Raw genomic sequence first — 20,238 nt, forward strand, 5'->3', positions numbered from 1 at the left:
TTTATAATCCCTCTGGCCTGCCAAAAATGGTCCAGTCGGCTGGAATGCAGTCCCGTTCACTGTTTTTCATTATTACCCTTCCAGTAAGAAGACCTCAGCCATTTTTACAAAATATTAGATCGCTTTTGCAAATAAGACTTAGGAGTAATAGGAGGACATATATACATGGGCCTGAAGGGCATGGAAAATGTGTACTCTAGTTTTTGTCAGAGTTTAGCCTATAACTTTTTTGGTTCTAATCTCCTTTGAGCAACATCTGGCTTTACTCCTCCTGAGTTACAAGTAGCTGCAGCTTTGTGGTATTTTACAAGCAGAGGTGTTTACAGGAGAGGGAAATATTGAATATGGATGTGTTCCCTACCTAAGTATTATATGCGCTTGTGTGAGTTGGTGTGGATTCTGAGTACTGGTTATGTAACAACTATGCAGTCATTGCATTAAAATTGTAAAATACATATTGCTCATTTTCCTAAACATTTCTCGTATTTTGCCCTGGTTATACCATTTTATTAAAACACGAGTTTATATTAGAATATGATATGCAGTGGGATGAGAATCATTGTTATATTTTATTGATATTGTATGGCACATGAAAACACTATATTTTGTAATAGCCCATTGAGATCAACTCACAAATAATGCAGCAGATGCACACCTTTTAACTTTCAAAATTATTTTTCTCTCATCACCACCGATCAGTGCTGATATTAGCCAAGGGAATTTGTCATATTAGAACTTTTAAATCATGAATTTAGAACAGAGACATTTGAGAGGAATTGAATGCAAGAACAGGAAAGTTCATTGCTATTCTTTTAAAATAGACCTAAAATTGCTAAAAAGTTAAAATCTATAATTTTCAAAATGATAAATTAATCCAACCCAGATAATAACTGATAGCTCCATTTGAGTTCAAGAGAAGGCAGTAGTGAATAACTCATAGCTGCCTAGGACAAATCATATGTCAGTAATCCAACATGAAAAAATATTCTAGCTGGTCTATTTCAGGCAAAATGATAGTGAGAGAAGTTGGGACTAGGAAGCTGTGTGCTCTGTGTGAGTCTCAAATTAAGTGACCTGATTTTATTACAATTCTATTTTGCTTATGACAGTTACTTTTTACTTCGCTTCATAATTATGTCTGACTTTACATTCCCAACAAGATAGTGTGCTCTTTGGTGGTACAATCTTCTTGCTATCTCTTCCTACATTGGTAAATGTGCATTGACAAACACATACTATATAAATATTTGGTAAAAACATAAATGAATTTCAAAGAGAGTTTTGTGTTAAAGTGTTATGGAAAGTAAGTGACATAATTTTACAGAGTATGAAAATAGTGGGAAAGACTAAGCATAGTTATTGGAATAATCTCTCAAGTTATGGTACAGGTCATAAAGGAAAACATGAAAGGCAACAAGCAGCAGCAGCACCTCACTGACCAATGTAATACTTGGTGTCTTCCTCTTCTCCCCTTTGTTTTAACTCAGTGGTCTTCTTAACAGCTGTGTTGACCTCAAGCTGATCTTTTCCCTTCCCTTTAGCACCCTTGGCACCTGGCGACTTCTTCTCTTTGGAAGGCTTTGCTTTTCCTTTATCCATCTCTAATTTTGACCTCTCTTCTATCACCTGAAAAAAAGAATATTTTTTCCTCCAAATAGTAAGGAGAGCAAGCAAGAGCTTTAATTCTTTCTTTCACTCCATCTTGTACTTCTTGTTTGATTTTCACTTATTCATTTGTTAAGCCAGGATAGTGGGGATACCAGTCTGAAACTAAGCTGTGAGAAGTTACATCTTGGCTCCAGGACTGGAGGAGCAAGGGCCAGAAAGGAAGGTGCTTACACAAAAACCTTCTGGGAGAGAATCAATCCACCTCAGTTGTTTGAAGGTGGGGCAGGAAGATAAATTTGACTACATTGTCTTGTTAGGAATTTAGGTGTATATTTTACCCTCAAACTGGAGAGCATATCTCAGTCTCCAAGTAGTTTGGGTTGATCAGTGAAAACAACAAAACAAAAATCAAAAGTGAAGCAGGAAAGCAGAAAGAACAGTTTGTTCCCCCAAAGTCTCCTTGATAGTAGTTCTCGTCACTTAATAATGCATTGACTATTTTTAAAGGTTAAAACACTCTTTTGAGAACTTAACACTAACAAATTATTTTTATTATTGCCCTACTTTAAAAGGTACACCGATAACTGATGGTTATTTGACGTTATTTGATACATCCAAAGATGGGAGCAGCATAAAACAATTTGGTCGCACAGGTTCTCAACACACTGCTCTGGGCCATGCTTAGACCATCACATACTCTGTAAAGACCTAATTTTTCCACCATTCCCCCTTTTTCAAACAATTGTGACTTTGTGCTATATTTCACCATGCAATTGTGCTTTCAATTCATGTGTTTATAAATACAAAGTGGTTATGCTCATGAATATAATAAGGCAGCCCTAGATCCTAGCATAGTTACAGAGAAGATCTAGAATATGCTTACATTATTATTTTTCCATACATGAAGGTTAAAACAACAGTAATGGAAATTATTGCACTGAGATGTTGGATTTTTGATGTTTATTTTCTTAAGGTCACAAAGACTAAATTTCATAGTCTGATGCGTTAGATTTGGGAGAGTAGAAGACATGGTGCTGTGGCACCCAGACAGCAAAATATAACACAGAAGAGAGGTGTATTTTCCCTCTCTGTGTGGCACCTGTGGTTCCAACAGTGGCAAGACTGCTGCTCCCAACACCTGCTCTTTGGCAGCAGAGAAAAACATCTGTACAGGCAAGGGTATGCCACACACAGCTTTGGGGTAAGGTAGGCCCTGGCTATGAGAGGGCCCCATTGTTTCTAGAAAACAAAGAGATTCAGTGTGAATAAAGCATATGCAAGTGGTAAAATAACACCTTAGAATACCTAAGGGCCAAGATTGAAAGAGCACATCCCTGGGGTGGACGTGAAAGTTCAAGGAACCAGCTCCACACCAGACAGGAAAGGGGTGGGTAGAAAAGGAGGGCAATGCCAAAGTCAGCTTGCCAGACTTCACACATCTAAGTCTATTCTTCATGACATAAATGAGGTAATCTTAATCATAAAATATTAGTGAGAAGAGAAGTTCTGAAAATGTGTGGGATGCCGGTATTCATTTACTCACTCGCTTGTGAAACAGTGATTTTTTTTTTTTTTTATGAGCTTCAATTTCTGCCTGAGTTTTCTTCAGGAGCAAAGGGAGGCATCAGTAAAGATGGTGCGTGTCACTCACAGCCTTGGCTGGAGGCAGCACTAAAAACACAGGTAAGGTATAGAGGTGCGAAGGGGCCCAGTGTTTCCCTGTGCACTGGATGCCCATGGGTCCTTCAAACAGAGTTGGTTTCTGCCGCCATGAGCTCACAGCCCATGGAGGAAGAAGGACAAGGAGATACATAAACAGATACATACAAATATAATTATAAATCTTTAGTGAATGCTATGAAGGATAAAACGGGACAAGGTACTAGAAACACAGCAGGAGAGACTTCTCTCATAAGTTGAGGATGGAAGGATTTTCCCTAAGGTGGTGACATTAGAGCTAAGACCTGAAAAATGAATCAGTCAGGCAGGAAAGTTCTCGGGCATGGAGAAGCTGTGTGTGTTCAAAGAACCGAAAGGAGACAGGTAAAGCAGGAAAATAATGGGCAAGCGCGGAGTGACTCAAGATGGGGGGCAGGAGGCAGGGCATAGGCCTGGCCATCCAAGGCTTCAGAGGCAGGAATAACAACTTTATATTTTATTAAAAATTCAGTAGAAGTCTTAAAAAGGTGTCAGGTAGGAAAATACTATGAATCTGCGAGATTGGAAATCTGAAGACCAATAAGGAAACTCCAACAATAATTCAAATGAGGCCGTATAGAGACTCACATTCAAGTGTTGCATTGAGACTCATTTTGGGCATTGAAACTGTAGGAGTTAAAAGTTTATAAATAAGTATACCAAAGTTAATGTTCTGGATTTTAGTTTGAGCAACTGGGTGGTCGATGTTAGCATTATGGCAATAGAGAAGACTGGATACAAACTTGTTTTTACTGTAGGCATGCAGACTACTGAATGTGGTTATGCTTTATTTGAGATGACGATGTGACGTCAAGGAGAAAGATGAATACCCACACTGTCCTCTTAGAAGAGATATTTATTGGATGGGAGGAGATGAATCACCTTGAGTGCTCCTAAGCAATATGGGAATTAAGTCTGGGATCTTGGAACCTCGAATGTTAACCATGTGTTAACAGAAGACTCCAGTAGAAGAGACAAAGTAGCTAAATGGAGGGGAAAAAAATATAGTGTGAAGCCAGACAACTGATCGATGGAAAATGAAAAAAAAAAAAATACAAGTAGAGGGAGTTGTAGATCACTTCAGAAAAAGCACTTAGGACTGAGTGTGGAAATGGTAGACAGGGAAGCTGTAACAACAGGCTGACCATTTGTGTGGATAACAGTTTTGAGCGGTTTGGTCATGAAGGGAAGCCAGAGCTCTGACTCATTAGGGGAGAAGATGGAAGGGGCATGGAGTCAAATGTATGCACGGTGAGCTTACAGCTGATAGAAAGACCCAGGAGACAGGGTGATAGTGATGGTCCGGGAAAAGCTGAAATTCTTGAGGTGGACAAATGGGACTTGATCAAGAGCACATGTCAGTGAATCTAGATTGGTAGGAAGAGAGAAAATTTCTTGGTTTAATAAGAGCAGCAAGGGGAAGATGGGAGGCTGGGTACAAGAAGGGAAAGGTCTCGATGGTACTGAGAGAATGTTTCAAATTTTCAAGCAAAGAATGATGCAAAGTCAGCAATGGTGATTAGGTAGGTAAGACATAGGAGGTTGGAACAGGGATAAGGTAAGAGTAATCTCAGAGAGTGAGGGAGCAAGAATGGTATATTAAAGAAATATAAAAGAGCCCTGTCAGTGTTGACGCATTATCAGAAACTTTGAGATTGTTTGTTTTAAAACAAAACTAGTTTGCTGCACTGTATGCATGCCTCAGTTATCTTTAGCTGCTCAGGGGCAGATGTGAAAATGGTGGGTCACTGAGCTCATCCCAGGAGTTTTGCAGAATGATTATTATAGAAGGAGAGAAAAGCAAGGGAATGAAAAATGTATAAATAAGTGATTGACAATAATTGGGATCTTGTAGTCTAAGGTAAACAAACAGCAGTCATACAATGGGTAGAAACTGGTGGGATCCATAGATTGTAAGTTAGGATATAGCTGAAGAAATTCTGTGGGGAGGAGATAGATATTGGGTTATAATTAAAGGAAGAAATAAAAAATTTCCAAGGTAATAGAGTGGGAGATCTCGAGGCTGGTGACAGTAAGACTGATAAATAGCCATGAGAGTAAAGGACTCAGGTGGAGTAGGAAAGGACCATTAGAGAAGTGAGAAACCAAATAAAGAGCACTGGTCACCATAAAACACACTGAAAAAGAGGAGCCAGAAAGGCAGGGAATAGCAGAGTTCATTTGAAATTGTCCGAAGCAGAGAACCTCGTCATAGAATGGCACAAGGGCCTGGGCAACTGTGGAAGTGTTTGTGGCAGCACTGGGTTGTCAGACATGTAAATCATTAAACTAACTCCTTGGGTTAGACTTGAAGTTCTCTGCATAATATCCTGACAGACAGTGGGACTTTCTATCTACCAGTTGTCTACAAGGAGAAAACTGTGAGTTAAGGCTCATAGTTCTTTCCTATAAGACTAATATTTACAACAGTAAATTAGTTAATAGCTAGCCGAATCATGGCTGTCTCTCATCATCGTTAACATCATGATCATCAATACCACTCTGTTGCTATTTACTGAGTGCTCACTACATAACAGATATTGTATCTTGGTAAGTCTTCACGGCTAGTGTTATTTTCAGGAGGAAACGGAAGCTTTGTCAGAACAAGTAACAGTTTCATCTCAGAGCTAGAAAGGGGTAAAGCCAGTATGTAGGCCTCAATGCCTCAACTCTTTTGAGTGCTCCTTCAGAGCCCAAGCTAGTGCCCAAACCCGATAGCCTCTAGGCACTAGCAAGGTTCCCTCAGGGCACATTAACAGGATGTGCACAACTCCTTGGCAGATAGCTGGCTTTGCCATCCATAGGGAAGTCTGTATTTTTGCCATCAAAATCTACCAGGAACTTTCACAACAGTAGTGTAGTTGTCTCCCAACAGTTTTAAACAAAAATCTTTAGATCTGAAGAAAGGTACTCATCTAACGTTTACCTAGAAGAGCAAATATTTATGCATTCATTCATATATTTTGTCATTTCATAGATATTTGCTGAATAAAGTGAACATCTTTAAAAATGAGATTCTCAGGGAGATAGACTTTGCGAAGATGGCAGGGGTGCTGGGGATGAGGCAGATGAGAAGGAGCAGGGTAAAAGGCAGTAAAAAGGTTGAAGGTACAATATGTATATGCACTGATTCTCCATGGTGAAGGTATTTAGAAACATACACTATCTTATAAACACTACTAAAAATCTTTAAAAACTGGTGTTAAATTAAAACTCACACTCTGTCCTAAGACACACAGCTGTGGTGCAGACATAAGCTGGTTTGACCCCAAGCCCTAAATAATATCGTTCCCGTGGTTCTCTTGCAGGTCTTCGCCTCTGATGTTCTTGCATCTCTCTTCCGTGTTTATCTGCCCTCCTGCTCTCTCTTTTCAGGGGCTGGTAATCCTTGCTCTTTCGTTTCTTCATCGTGCTCATCCTCCCTCACTACTCCTTCTGCTCACTGTCTTCTGCCTCTTTCTTTCTGCCTTTGTATTCCTTTAGCAAGGTCACACTTGGGAGACTGGAGGAAAGGATCTTTAAACCGAATTTCACTAACAAGGAAATGATCCTTGTCTACTTCCCTCAACTTCACCAGGAGTATTTTTAAAAAGGATTCGCAAAGATGCTAAATCACTTCTTTAAATGTTTTTCATTATAAAATCATCATTATTGGAAAATTAAAAAAATATAAAGAATTTACACAATTCAACATAACCCTACCACCTACAAATGCATGGTGAGAGATACAGGTCTAGTTTTAATCTTTGGCAGGTTGAAATCCACTTTTTCCAGCACACTTTATTAAAGAGGCTATCTTTCCTCTAGTGAGGGTGTTTGGCTCCTTTGTCAAAGATGAGGTGGCTGAGTATATTTAGAGTTTTTCTGCATCTTCTAACCTGTCCCACCGGTCTTTGGGTCTGTTCTTTGCCAGTACCACCCTGTTTTTATCACGGTAGCTTTGTTATATAGTTTTAAGTTGGGGATTGTGATATCCCCTATCTTGTCTTTGTTGCCTAGAATTGCTTTTGCCATTCTAGGTCTCTCCTTGTTGCAAATGAATTTTTGGATTCTTTTGGAAGTAAATAGGACAGATGTGTAAATACCAAATAGTTTCTCTGGTGTGAATTATTGAAAGTGTACATAAGGAACAAGAGGTACAATACAGAACATGAAATAGGAAGAAAAGCTCCAAAGCAGAACAGAAAATGGCAAGGGTTGGGGAAAGGAAAGAAGGGAATGGAATTAATATGAGAAAAGACAAAAATGGAAACAAAGTCTTTGTAAATGGAAGGAAGGCAGTGGAGTTGGGAAACATATGAACTAAGATACATTATGTAAAGGTACAAATTTCCAATGATGAATGTCACTACATTGTATACCTAAAATGTATCAATAAAATTTATTTTTAAAAAAGTACATGCAGGAAGCAAAGCAAAAAAAATGCATTATGATTCTTGATACATTCTTTCAAATTATTTTGTGTACCTTCTTTTACATAATTATCATTGCTCTCTCTAAGCAACTTAGTATCCCATGTTTTCCATTTCCAATGATGAGTCTTCAGGTGGTACAATTTCAAGAAATATTTTCATGTAAAGATCTTCCCAGGTAAAGAAAGGATTCTCTGATGCAGAGAAACAGTACAGTGGAAGACAGGTGTAGACAGAAGAATCTGGGTCCTCCTGGGCTCCAGGTCTGGGAGAGTTGTTGGTGGATTTCTGAACATATTCCTTGCATTTACCACAGTACAGTCATCTGCTCACAGCTAAAAAATTCAGAGGAAACCCTTGCCAATTCAAGAAAAAAACATTAGGAGGGAAGCATCCCCAAATCCTTGTCTCCACCGTGTTTGAGGAACACATGTTCTCCAGCATCCAAAGGGGAGGTCAAGTTCATTACAGAATACATTTTCTTTAAAATGAAGTATGTACAGAAAGCATCTGGATGCCTCTCACTGTGAGAAGGTTTTGGATAGACACAGAGATTTCTTAACCAGTTAAGCTACATAGCAGATGCAAGGGTCTCGTCTTAATGGTAATTAAAACTAGTGTTAGAATCGTACATACTCAGTTGAGTAACAAGTGTTATCAACCTAGAATCTTTAATCCCAAGTTATTACCTTTCTAAAGGAAAAAGAAAAAAATTTCCTTCTCTAACAAGGCAACCTAGTCATTTGGAACATCAAAATATTTCAGATCATATATTTATTTCTAAATGAGTTTTGTTGTTGTTTTGTTTTCTTGTGGTACTGGGAATTGAACTCGGGACCTTGTGCTTGCAAGGCAGGCGGTGGCACTACTGAGCTAAATCCCTGGCCCTCTAAATGACTTTTTTATGTCAAAATTCAAATACAACTGGTAAGTGTTCATTCTCCCATTCTTCTTTATCAATGGGAGGCAAACAGCAAAGGAGCTGATGATAAGTAGCTGTACTTCACCTTATTCATATAGCTAATAATGAACATTATGAATGTATAATTTTGTTTTTTCTATGTGATCTATCCTCACAACGATATTAAGGACATGGATAAGAAAACACGCTCGTGGAAACTGTAACCAATTCACATTATTATGTGTTCTATGAGAAACTGGGTCTTCTCTGATTGCTGCTTTAGTTGCTTTTCAAGATGCCACTCTATCTCATATCTCACATCTCATATGTGTTCTACTGGCCCCAGATGGTGGGAAGCCTGGAGATAGACTGAAAGAAAGTATACGGGGTTGAGAAATTTAAGAAACAGGTTAAACAATATTAAAAAGACTTATTTTCATAAAACAGTACATACTGTGCTGTTAAATCTCCAAGATTATTATAATACACAGTGATTTCTAGGTTCATTTTACCAGGTGGCCATACAGAACTGGGTTTTAATGGTTTCAGAACCCACTTTGGAAACAAAAAGTTATAGGAACATTTCTGGACCTAATTAATCTACTTCCACTAATTCATGCTAAAGAAATCATTCAAAATATGGAGAATTTCTATGATACAGAATACATAGCTTACTCTAACGATATGGAAATGAAAGTTCAGTAACAGAGGAAAATTATGGTGATCAATAGAACATTATAATAATGCTTGAGGATACTGTGCTAATCAGTAAAGATTATGATATATTTTAATGGAAAAATTTGGAGTAAACTAATTTTACAATGATTACAACATTAACTATAGCATGGTTATGGAACTGTGTATGGTGTTTTACTTCTTCTATAATTTCCAGTTATTTCCTCTTACCTTATCCCACCTCCTTTCCCTTCTCATTCCTTCTCCCACATTTCTGCTCAATAAAAAAAAACGTAACGCATGAAGTCAAATGAAGAACTTGTTTTTTTAGTAAGCCGCTGTGGTGTAGAAAATACAGACTGAGAAGTGTAGCATTGGTTTCACTTGCCCAGGAATACAGTCATTAGGACCCTGAGGGATTTCCTGAGGTGCCACGCTGCCATCTCAGGGTGCAGTTACTAATTCAGAGAATCAGTACACAGCCGTCTCTGTGTGTCATGGTGGTAGTGCAGGCTGGGTCTGCGGTCTGCGTCCTGTAGCATCCCACGTGGCTCTGAGACACCAGATAAGCCAGTGGCATTCTACCTCACCGGCCAAAGGAGCAGAGAGAAGGCATGAGCGTTTCTGAAATAATCTCAAGAAGTCTCGTGAAATATCCTCTACAAGACTGGGTCATTTCTGGACAGGCAGGGAAGAACTAGGAAGGAAGGAAGAATTGCTTCGGGAATCAGTGGTTATCTGCTTGGTGGCCTGCATCTTTGGTGAGTTTCCTTCCTTTCTCTGCTCCCTTGCTCACATCTAACCTTCCGATGTTGTCAGCAATGTCATCAGTAGGACCACACTGGGCCAAGTCACTGGTACTGTGAGAAACATCTCCGGGCAGCAGCCTACTGCTTGTGAGCCCCGAGTATCACTTCATCTTTATTGAGAGACACTTGGAAGAGGAACTTGGACAGTTCTGTAATTTAATCTCAGCTCCATTGCTGAAAACAGCTATTTGGCCTTGGGAAATTACTTGCAGTTTCACATCCTCAGATGTACTAACTGAAATTTGGGAATAAATCTCTGAAACTCATAAAGTCATTTCAAACATGAAACCATAGTACATATCAAGGGCTCAATGCCGTACCAAATAGTCAAAATGGTAGGTAACTATTATTAGCTGCTGTTACCATAGACACTTAAAAATATTATCCTATTTTAAATATATGTGTTCCTTTAAAGCTTCCTAGAGGTCCATACAAAGTTTTCATTAATAAAAATCAAACCAATTAGGAAAGCACTACTCTGTTTTAGAGAAAAGCCAGCCAGTGAGTCATTTGTAATTTCTCCCGAGTTGTGGGCTCTAAAGTTCCTTCGCTCCAACATTCATGTTGATAGTGCCCTCATTTCGATAATACAGCCTCGTAGAATTCCATTCAGTTAGTGAGGCGAGTTATTTGTTTCCTGAAACTACACGAGCTCCTCTAAAAGCTGAGTTTCTGCTCTTCCTCCGTTTGATTTCTTAAAATAGTTTCTGAAGATTTTAACCACAACTGAATCAAAACTAACCAGCCTGTAATTTCCTGGTATGTCCCTGTGGCTTTTCTTTTAAAACAAAACACACACACAGAATGGCACTGCATTGGCTGATTTCCAGTGTTCCGGGATTTTGACTGGAGGAACCTGGAACAGGTCCGCGAAAGCCCCTCCAATTTCTCTTGGTTCCTCTTTTGGAGGAGGCTCAAGGTTGTTTGTGGCTTTGTAACGTTGTCTTTATCAAAATCAGGCAGTTTAATTTTGAATCGTTTTAAGAAAATTTTAACATTATCTGTTCAATGCTTTTTACATTTCCTTCTCTTCAACTCTAGTACACAAGAAAATAAGGCAGCTTACATGAGCTACAAAGAGAAACAACTCATTTTTACAAAAAATGTCCAAGAAAGAATGGAATATTTATTTGAATTCATAAATGAAAAGCACAGTTAAATATGTTTGGATTAAAAAAAAGAATATATTTGGATTTGCATCTGTTTTCGTAAACAAAAAAAATTCTGAACTCAGAGGAAAATAAGACAATTTAATCTAATCATTTCAATGGCTAATAACTTTTTGTATCACAGTCATTTTCATCTATTTTATAATTAAATGCTTTATTTTAGTTGAATTTTCAATAGAAATTAAATAGAAATTCTGACTCATAATTGTTTTGGTTTTAAATGTTCATAATTAATCTATAACATAGAAATTAGAGTTAAAAGGAAACAAAATATGAGTGAAATAAAAATTCAGATATTGATTAAATTAAAACATAGTCCAGAACAGAAACCAATTAATTTATTTTAAAATAATAAAGAACATTATATGCATGTGACTGGTATATTGTTTCTATAAATATGTGGTTTAATAATGTTTGTTGAATGAATGACAGACTGACAATGTAGAACTAAAAATGTAAAATAAATGTTGAGATAATTGTTTAGGAAAAATTCACTTGTAAATAAAACACTTTTATCTACATTTTAAGATGTGACAAAAATTTAATTTGGGATTACTATGCAGAAATTGTATTCTGATGTGCTCAAATATATTTAGAGAAACAAAGTACATTTTTTTGTGTGCTCTATGTGGAAGTAATTAAATAGATAAATATCTTAAAATAGATTCTGTTTATTTTCTATTTATTCCAGCATTTGTGCTCCAGAAATTTACATGAGAAAAGGCTTTAAAATTATTAGCAAAACATCTTTATAATATTGATAACATTAATTTTTAATAATTATGTTTATTCTATTAATTAGCCAGCAAACTTTCTTGCAAAGCACAAAGCAAAATCAATGTTAAAGTGTTGTGAGTTATTAAACTTTAGAGTCTGAGATATCCTTTCTGTATTTGGCAGCTGAATATTATTTACCATTTATTTTTAAGAAAAGTTTTCATTAAAATTGGATTAAATATATTGTGATACATTCTATTTATACAAATATACAAATATAAGCTTACTATTTATTTTTGCTCTACCTTTTACCCTAATATTTCCTATAATTATTGTTATGGATATTTTTTAAGCTATTAATTTGTTAAAAATTCAGTTCCAAAAGTTAAAAGAAGATACAAAACATTCTTCGGGTTGTACAGATGTAAGCAATGTACTATAATTAGCATTTGAAAGAAAACATCTATATGAATTTCATGTTGTGGTTAAAAAGCTGAAGATTTAGCCCCTCTCCTTGTAGGAATCGCAGAATTTCATCCTAGGTTCAGGAAAGAGGAAGAATTTGGATAAAGTCCTCTTTTTCTTTTTTTTAATTCATTTTCTAGTGCACAGCATGGCATCAGTTTTACATACTGTCTATTTATTTTACTTTCTGCTGTACTCCTAGCTGACAAGCATTAACCTCAATTGTTCCAACTGATCTCTTGGGCAGTGTTGTTGAAATAAACATAGATTACATCATCCCACATACAACTCCTTTCATCTTGCCTTTACCAGAAGTGCTTTCTGGAAAGTATTCCATTCCAATCAGTTTTCACCCATTTATTTAGCACCTACTCATATGTTTTTTGACTCAGGGATTTGAGACTGGTGCTTTGGGACCCCCCAAAACAGACATTAAATTAGATCATGAAAATTTTGGCTCTTAATTGCTCAAAGACTTCTCTTACTGTGTCAAATAATTTTTTTCTATAAAATCTGCAGTTCAAGCCCCAGTTCCTTAAGACTCTTTCAATGTTTGACAAGTAAATTAAAATTATTTCCATATAATCAGTATCTCACAGCAATATTATTGTAGCTCACGATTCAAGGAACTGGTGAGCAAAATAATAATGCAAGAATATTTTTATATTCTTGCATGCTTTAAAAAATTTCCTAAGCTATTGGGAGAGTGTATTTCTTTTTACTTAAGGTTTGTTAATTGAAATCTTCAGGGTCCCTTTAAGAAGAAATAACTGCTTTTAAAAATAGGTGGTAAACAAGTAAATTGATACTCTTTAGCAGGCTATCTATAGGTCCTATGGAAAAGTACAAAACAGAAGATGCAGGAATTTTCACAAGACTCAGTCTACTTTTCATAATTCATATTTCCATATGACGCTGGAATTTCAAAAGGCAAGAAGAGATGTTACTACACTGGCTTCAGATTTTCCAACTTTTCTTCTGCCAAGTTTTAATTTCCATGAATATTTCTTAAGGTACAGTCAGTCCCCTGTACATGATGGAAAAAACTTCAATAGGTGAAAACCGATACCATCAAGCACATTCACGAGTGGAAATTTTTTGAGGACAGTATGTACCACCTTCAATAAGATGAAATATAGAGAATCTCTTTGGAAAACATAAAGCCCTATTCTGTAAGCACAGTGTGATATTATTATCATCACCATTATTATTATTATTCCACAATTATTCTGTCAAGAACACAACTCAAATAGGAAACTAGATTTGGGGGTCTTGAATAAGGTATTATTGGTATATATTTACTTTTTCTTTTATTACTGATTAATTTTGCCTCTTTTAAGATTATAAACAACTCGTGCAAATTCATATGTTTCATACGTAACATGTGCATACAAACACACACACACACACACACACACACAGAGAAGCATTTGGCTTTCCAAAAATATTTCAGCATGATTTGGAAAATAAGAAAAGAATTTCTCATTGTGAGTATTGATTGATCGTAACAAATGAGTTGAACTTTGCATCACTTTGACTAAAGTATTTTCAAAGCATTATTCAGATGCAAATGTTGATACTTTGAAAAGACCCCAATTGATTTTATACGCAAATTAAATGAGAAATCCACATGTGAAGCAATAATCAGATATATTATATGAAAGTAGGAGTGATGGATTGCTGATAAAAGTTACTTTATTAGGAAGGTGCAGATGTGCCTGCTATCTTATTAGCCACTCCTCCTGAATATCAAATAGAATAATTTAAATAGAGCCTGACTTGAGGAGTTTTTCCCCTGCTTTTTATATTTACTTCTCCTGACTCCCTGTTTCTTTCCTGGGTCATTTTCTTGCTAAAAATATAAATATACCACAATAAAAACCACCTGGAGTGCATGCCTTGAATATTGTCCTTTTCATATGAAGGAGACTTATTTTTAATAGATTTATCAGAATCCCTCCAGCAGATCTTCGGAGAGATTTGTTAGTAAGATCTGAGGTGACAGGAATATCTGCCAGGTAACACTTAATAGTGGTTTAAGAAGAGAAGAGAGGAAGTGCTCTCGGGGAAACTGGATCTGTTTCATTCACTGCTTGCCCTCTTTGGACAACCCACATGTTAGGCTGTACCTTCTTTTCATTTTCCCGTCGTTGCTGGTCCTTTAATTTAATCTGGAGAAGTTGAAATTTTAGGAGTTTCCCTATCAATGGTAAGGTCAATTTCTCTCCATTGTCCACAATTGCTTTTGCTGCAATTAACACCTGTGAAGAAATAGAATTATTAGAGAGGGTGACATTTTAGAACCTTTGCCACAGCCTGTCAGTGATGAAAAGATGAAAGAGTGTGTTATTATGTTTTGTAATATTTGTCTAATAGCAAAAGTGCTTCATTGCTAACCACCCCCCTAAAAAAGGAAAAATGTCCCAGTGTCATCAAATAAACTTAAATTGTCTGAACATCAACTTCTTTTTCCAATAAGGCAGACAGGAGTTCCCAACAATGGTGTTAGACTCAGGCTCCCAGAAAAGAGGAAGAGAAAGAGGCAGGGTTCTATTTGGGGATGAGCAGCAAAGGTCACTCTCATGCTACAAAAAGTCTTTTGTTGTTTGGTGTAGCCAGTAGCCCAAACTGTCAAACTTTGACTTATTAGGACATTAAAAATTAAAAAGGGCTTTATAATAGTGGAAATGAGTATGTTAGCAGGCTTTTATTTCTTGATGATCAGATTTAAATGAAAGATAAAAGTGGATTGACACCGAGGCACCATATGAATGCTACCCCTCTTACAACTTAATGTTGATCCTTTTGGTATGCAGCCTAATTGGGGTGAAATGAGGTTATTGAGTTTTCTTTGGGTGACGACAGCCACTAGGAACATACAGCTGTATTATCCAGATGTGTGGCACTGACAGCCTGTTTTATGACTGTGTTTTTTACAGCTTGTTTCCCCTAAATTTCACACAACTAACATCTGGGCCCTTTTCCTTGGAGTCCTATAAGCACTTTATTTACTGCAAAAAGAAAAACATCATGTAAAATATACCATAAAAGTTGTTATGCGTTTCTCTTTATTTCACGTTGTCTCTTTAATAAAGTCGACATCTGCCTGCAGGAGTCACAGAAGTGATCTAAAGTATTTTTTTTTTAAGTTTTGTTTTTAAGCTAGCATTATCTTTATTTATAACCCTGAGATGAATTAGGTGTTGCTCAAATGTTCTGACATGTTGCTTCTCCCCCTGCCTCGTGTAGCAATCACTTCTTGCCATGCATATGGTGTCAATTTCAGGCCCTTGGTCTCAGACGATGACCGCGTGCCCTAGTATCCCTCGAGCTGTGTCTTGTCTGAGGTTCATACCAGTTCTCGATTGGGGCTTCATGGCCAGCCCAGTTTCCTTGACTTTCCCTTTGCCAAAAGAAACAGCTGAAAGAGAGAGATATGCACATTTCATTTCTAACTGAGATGGCCTTGTGGATTATCGTGTGTGCCAAAATGTAACTGGACCTCTGAGCGACCACGTCGGGGCTTCCCACATTGCACAGCAGAATGGGAAATGCAGGGCAAGGATTCCATTAAAGTCCTCTTTTCTCAAAACCGAAAGAACAAAGCAAGCACCAGAGAGCTGCATGTGTGTCTAATGGACTACTCTGCAGGAAACACAGTGCTTTGCTTTCATGGCAGTTCTTCTCCTGCTAACACAATTTAGGAAAATGGACGTGATGCTGGCTATGATTTCTGGGAGCAAGAAAACACACAGTACACCTGCAGCACCTCACCATTTAATGGCGAGCAGATCCAAGGTGGAAGGGGATCCTGCAGGGATCACAGGTCAGGCCCTCACTGTAAAATGAACGCTGTTCGTCTGGGTCCAACCCCAAGAGTAGACATCAATGTTTGGTTTGAGATGGAATTTTTCAAGCCCAGTGGAACAGCATGCTAACAATCAAGCTGCTTCATGACATCTATTCCAAAATATATTCAAATTGGGATTTTTAAAGCTCAGAGCAGTCTGAGCTCATGGAGTACCACAAAGACAATGACAATGTTGAAGGGAAGTCAGTATGGGAATGGGCTTCCCAAGTATGGCCATGGAGTCTCTTTTCCTGATGATCTGTGAAGGCAGGATACTCATCTGTGCCTGGGGGCCAGGGCTTGCCTATTGGAGTCAAGGTGATGGATGGGATGTCTCTAGAGTTGCTTTCCAGCCTCTTGTCTTTCAAAGTCTATGAATCTTGCCTCACTGTGTTAAAATGGACTCAAAGCACAGCAAAACATCCCCTGAAAAAGGTATTTTGCAGGCCCTAAAAGGTCTTTCTGGTGTCTAAAGCTACCTTCAGAGTTCTAGGTTTCAAACACAAATCTGGCACAGTGTCACAGTAACAGGGATGTCCTGCCCTGATCTGGGAGATGTGATGGGGGTACTGTGGACACCAGTGTCCTCTCAACATGTAGACAGAGACAGAATCCAGGTTAGAGAAAGGCAGCATCAGGGACGGCCCTGTGGGAGCCTGCGGAGTGGCCCATATGGAGGGGATGCAGGTCAGACCTGCCTGGAGAAGGCACAGTCTGCACAAGTCACCGTTAGCAACTGTAGAGGCTGGACAATACTTGTTCTCTCCACTGCTGCTCTGAATGGGCTTGACGCCACAAAGGCCACTTTCAGACGATACTGTGCCTCTTCAGGATAATTAATGAAAATGAGAGTCTGTGCTAAACTCAAAACGTGAGCCTGAAAACGTTCTTGATCATGAGGGTCATCCCAGGAGAACAGAACTAGGAAGGTGCTTACAAATTAATTTCCATTAAAGGTGCTTTCTTCAATATCCTGTATGTCACAGTTCCACCCAGTCAGTAGCCAGAAATTTGGTATTGGATGAAAGCCAAATTCTCAGGAGATCTATGTGTAAAAGGCATCTTTGGAGGTATTAAAATTTGCAGAGGACACAATCCTAAAAGGAAATGTACCTTTCTCAGAACATTTCTGAAAGGCTTCTCCTCTCCTGCAAATCTTTGGTTTTCTGTAAAGGTCTAGCACCCATGGCCTGAGTGTGTGTGCACACCGGTGCATATGCCTGTGCATGGGTTTCTGTGCGTGTGCATAAGCAGCAAGATGACAAGAGCTGTCAGTTTGGGAGGATGAACAACATGATACAAAATGGTAGCAGCAAGGTGGCAGTGGAAGGGGAGTAATTAGAGAAAAATCTAAGCTTCCCAATCTAGGTGGAGAAACAGTCCTAAATGGATAAAAGCCTGAGTACTCACTCACTAGGCCCCAAACACCAAGGTGCTTAGCATAAGCCAGAAATTCACAAACCTGAGTCAGACGGGCAAATGGAACTTACTCCGCATGGGGACAACTGCTGTCAAGCAAGGCCCGAGAACCCCGGACTTCCTCATGTCATGTCTCTGGGGGTGGAACGGGCTGGGAGGCTCTGCGTCCTGCACTGCAACCGACACTGCTTTTTGCTTTTTTTTTTTTCTGGGAAAGATGGCTATAGGAGAAAATGATGTCTCAAAGACTGTAGCTGAGGTAGAAAGCCATGTTTGTTGTGTGAAGACATTTGTTTTGGGGGTGTAGCTACTCTTTTTATCTTTGGAAGTTTGCGATTCTGAGCACATTGAGGAGAAAAAAAACAAACTCATTTCCCTTTTTATCACTGACCTGGCTCAAAGATTTACCATTTAGAACACATAGGTTAAATTTTTTCCTTGCCTCCCAGGCCCTCTCTCTCCCTTCTAGCCATTCCGCCTTTCTACAATACCTGCTCGTTTGTTAGCACAAACATCTGCCTGTCCAGTGTGTGGAAATGCCTCACACATTCCCATGGAAACCAGATGGATGGATGGATGGTGGATGGATAGAATGGAAAACCATGAGGTTTTCTGCTTGATTTCCTTGGCATGCTTTATAAAACAACATACAGAACAGCTTGAATCATTGCTTAACCTACGTGTTAATCATGGGTGAGCTCTGAGGACGTGCAATAATTTTGGATCTGCATTACTCTTGCCTGCAATAGGCATTGTGAGCAAGGAAGTAGAGGAAAGGGCAGGGTGAGGCTGTGTTAGACAGGGCAGAGGGGCAATAGGAGAGAGATGGTCTGGGGAAGCTTTTCCCCATGAGAGCTCCAAGAGGCCACTCGTTCCCCCTAAAAGAGTCCACTGATTCCAGAGCCTCCTTGAGCAGTGGGTTTATTGCCCTAACTACAATAATCTACCATGTATAACTTCATATCTAACTCCTTTTGGGGGGGCTAATGACTTAGGATTTGTTCGGATATATAAAGACCTCAGCAAGCAGGAGCAGGTCCACACCCTAGGTTGGATCCATTTTATACAAGGCCGAGCAAACAAGCTTTTGATTCAGAGATCTGATTTTTTTTTTTTTTTGGTGTCACATTTCTGGGTATCTTATTAGTATCTGATTAATTCAGCAAAGGAAGAATATTACTGTCCTCCATCACAGAAAAAGTCTAATAATGATGTACTGTGAAAAGAAAGCATTTTCCTAACTATCCCTTCCCCAGAGATAATCAGTGTTAACAAAGTCTTTTATCCTTTCATAATCCCCTGTACATGCATAAACAGATATGTGTATCCTTTTTATGCTTTATACAAATGTCAGTGTTATCATATTAAGTGATCTGTGGTTTGTCTTTTTCCTAAGAACATCAGGACAGCTTTCTGCGCTGATATGTTTTGTTTACATATTCATTTTTAAAATAGGCAGTAGAGTCACATGGTTGTTTGGTTGTTTATTTAACTACTTCCCTGTTGATGCATATTTAGATTTAGGCTATTTCCTTTTTGCTGTTAAATGCATGTTTTGTTTTTTTTTAAGTAGCATTTCTGCCCTCAACAGTGTTGTATGAAAAGATCTGCTTCCCTCCCCACTTTACAAACGCTGAGTATTCGCCAACGACATGCTTGTGCGCATTGGTGCTGATGGAGTTTTGGTGAGCACGGGAATGTTCTGGCTATGTGCTGTATGGTGTGGTAGCCACTGGCCCAGGTGCCTGTTGAGTAGCTGGACAGTACTGGTGAAACTGGGGAGATGAACATTTCAGTTTTATTTTATAGATGATCAAACGGTCACAAAGGTTAGTGGCTATTGTCAGGGTGGATATAGATGATAGTAAATAGAGTCATCTCATTTAAAATTATGATCACATGGACTGGGGATTTAGCTTAGTGATTCTGCTGCCTGCCTCGCAAGTGCAAGGACCCAAGTTTGATCCCTGTACCAAAAAAAAAAATCACATGACCATTCTATGACTTTGCCCCTTTTCTTTTTCCCCCGAACTGAAAGGAAAGTCAGCCATTCAGCGCCATCCTCAGCATATTTTATGAATGTAGGAGATGCTTGCACGCATTTATTAAATAACAGTGGTATACTCAGATTCACAGAGTGTTGAAGGTGAGGAGGAATGAAAATCTAGGGATTCCAGGCTGAGAGACTTCCTTCTGGTCTCTGAGGAGACTTACTCCCCCATGAAAATAAACAGGCTGGTACAGGGCAACAAGGGGATCAGAGTTTGCTTCTGACTTCTATCTGTTGCCCCCTTTTCCTCTGTTACAGTCCTCTCCTTTTAGCTACCTGATGCCTTTGCTTTTTAAATTCCTCCTGCCAGCAAAGCAGAAAAGATTTAAATGGGTAACCCATTTTGTTTATGGATACCAGGGAGTTTATTGTATTTTGAGATTTTTATCCTTTACTGTAAAATGAGACAGACTTGTGACTCATGAAATCATTTCAAGCAATAGGAACAGATATGGCAGTTTAGAA

At 38.4% G+C, this 20,238-nt stretch overlaps 1 protein-coding gene across 3 annotated transcripts in view; it reads right to left on the reverse strand.

Annotated features, from left to right (window-relative positions):
• Spag17 (sperm associated antigen 17) overlaps window positions 1–20,238 on the reverse strand; it is a 195,771-nt gene that overhangs the window by 119,455 nt on the left and 56,078 nt on the right. For all 3 annotated transcript variants that reach the window (XM_033758259.1, XM_010631186.2, XM_010631185.3), the window contains exons 4-5: window positions 14,584–14,715; window positions 1,440–1,626 (exon numbers count right to left, since the gene is read on the reverse strand). In XM_033758259.1, coding sequence (XP_033614150.1) covers window positions 1,440–1,626; window positions 14,584–14,715 — 319 coding nt within the window. The remainder of the gene's footprint in view (window positions 1–1,439; window positions 1,627–14,583; window positions 14,716–20,238) is intronic.

This window comes from Fukomys damarensis, unplaced genomic scaffold (assembly GCF_012274545.1).
Source record: "Fukomys damarensis isolate Sample0158 unplaced genomic scaffold, DMR_v1.0_HiC HiC_scaffold_33, whole genome shotgun sequence".
NCBI classification, from domain to species: Eukaryota; Metazoa; Chordata; class Mammalia; order Rodentia; family Bathyergidae; genus Fukomys; species Fukomys damarensis.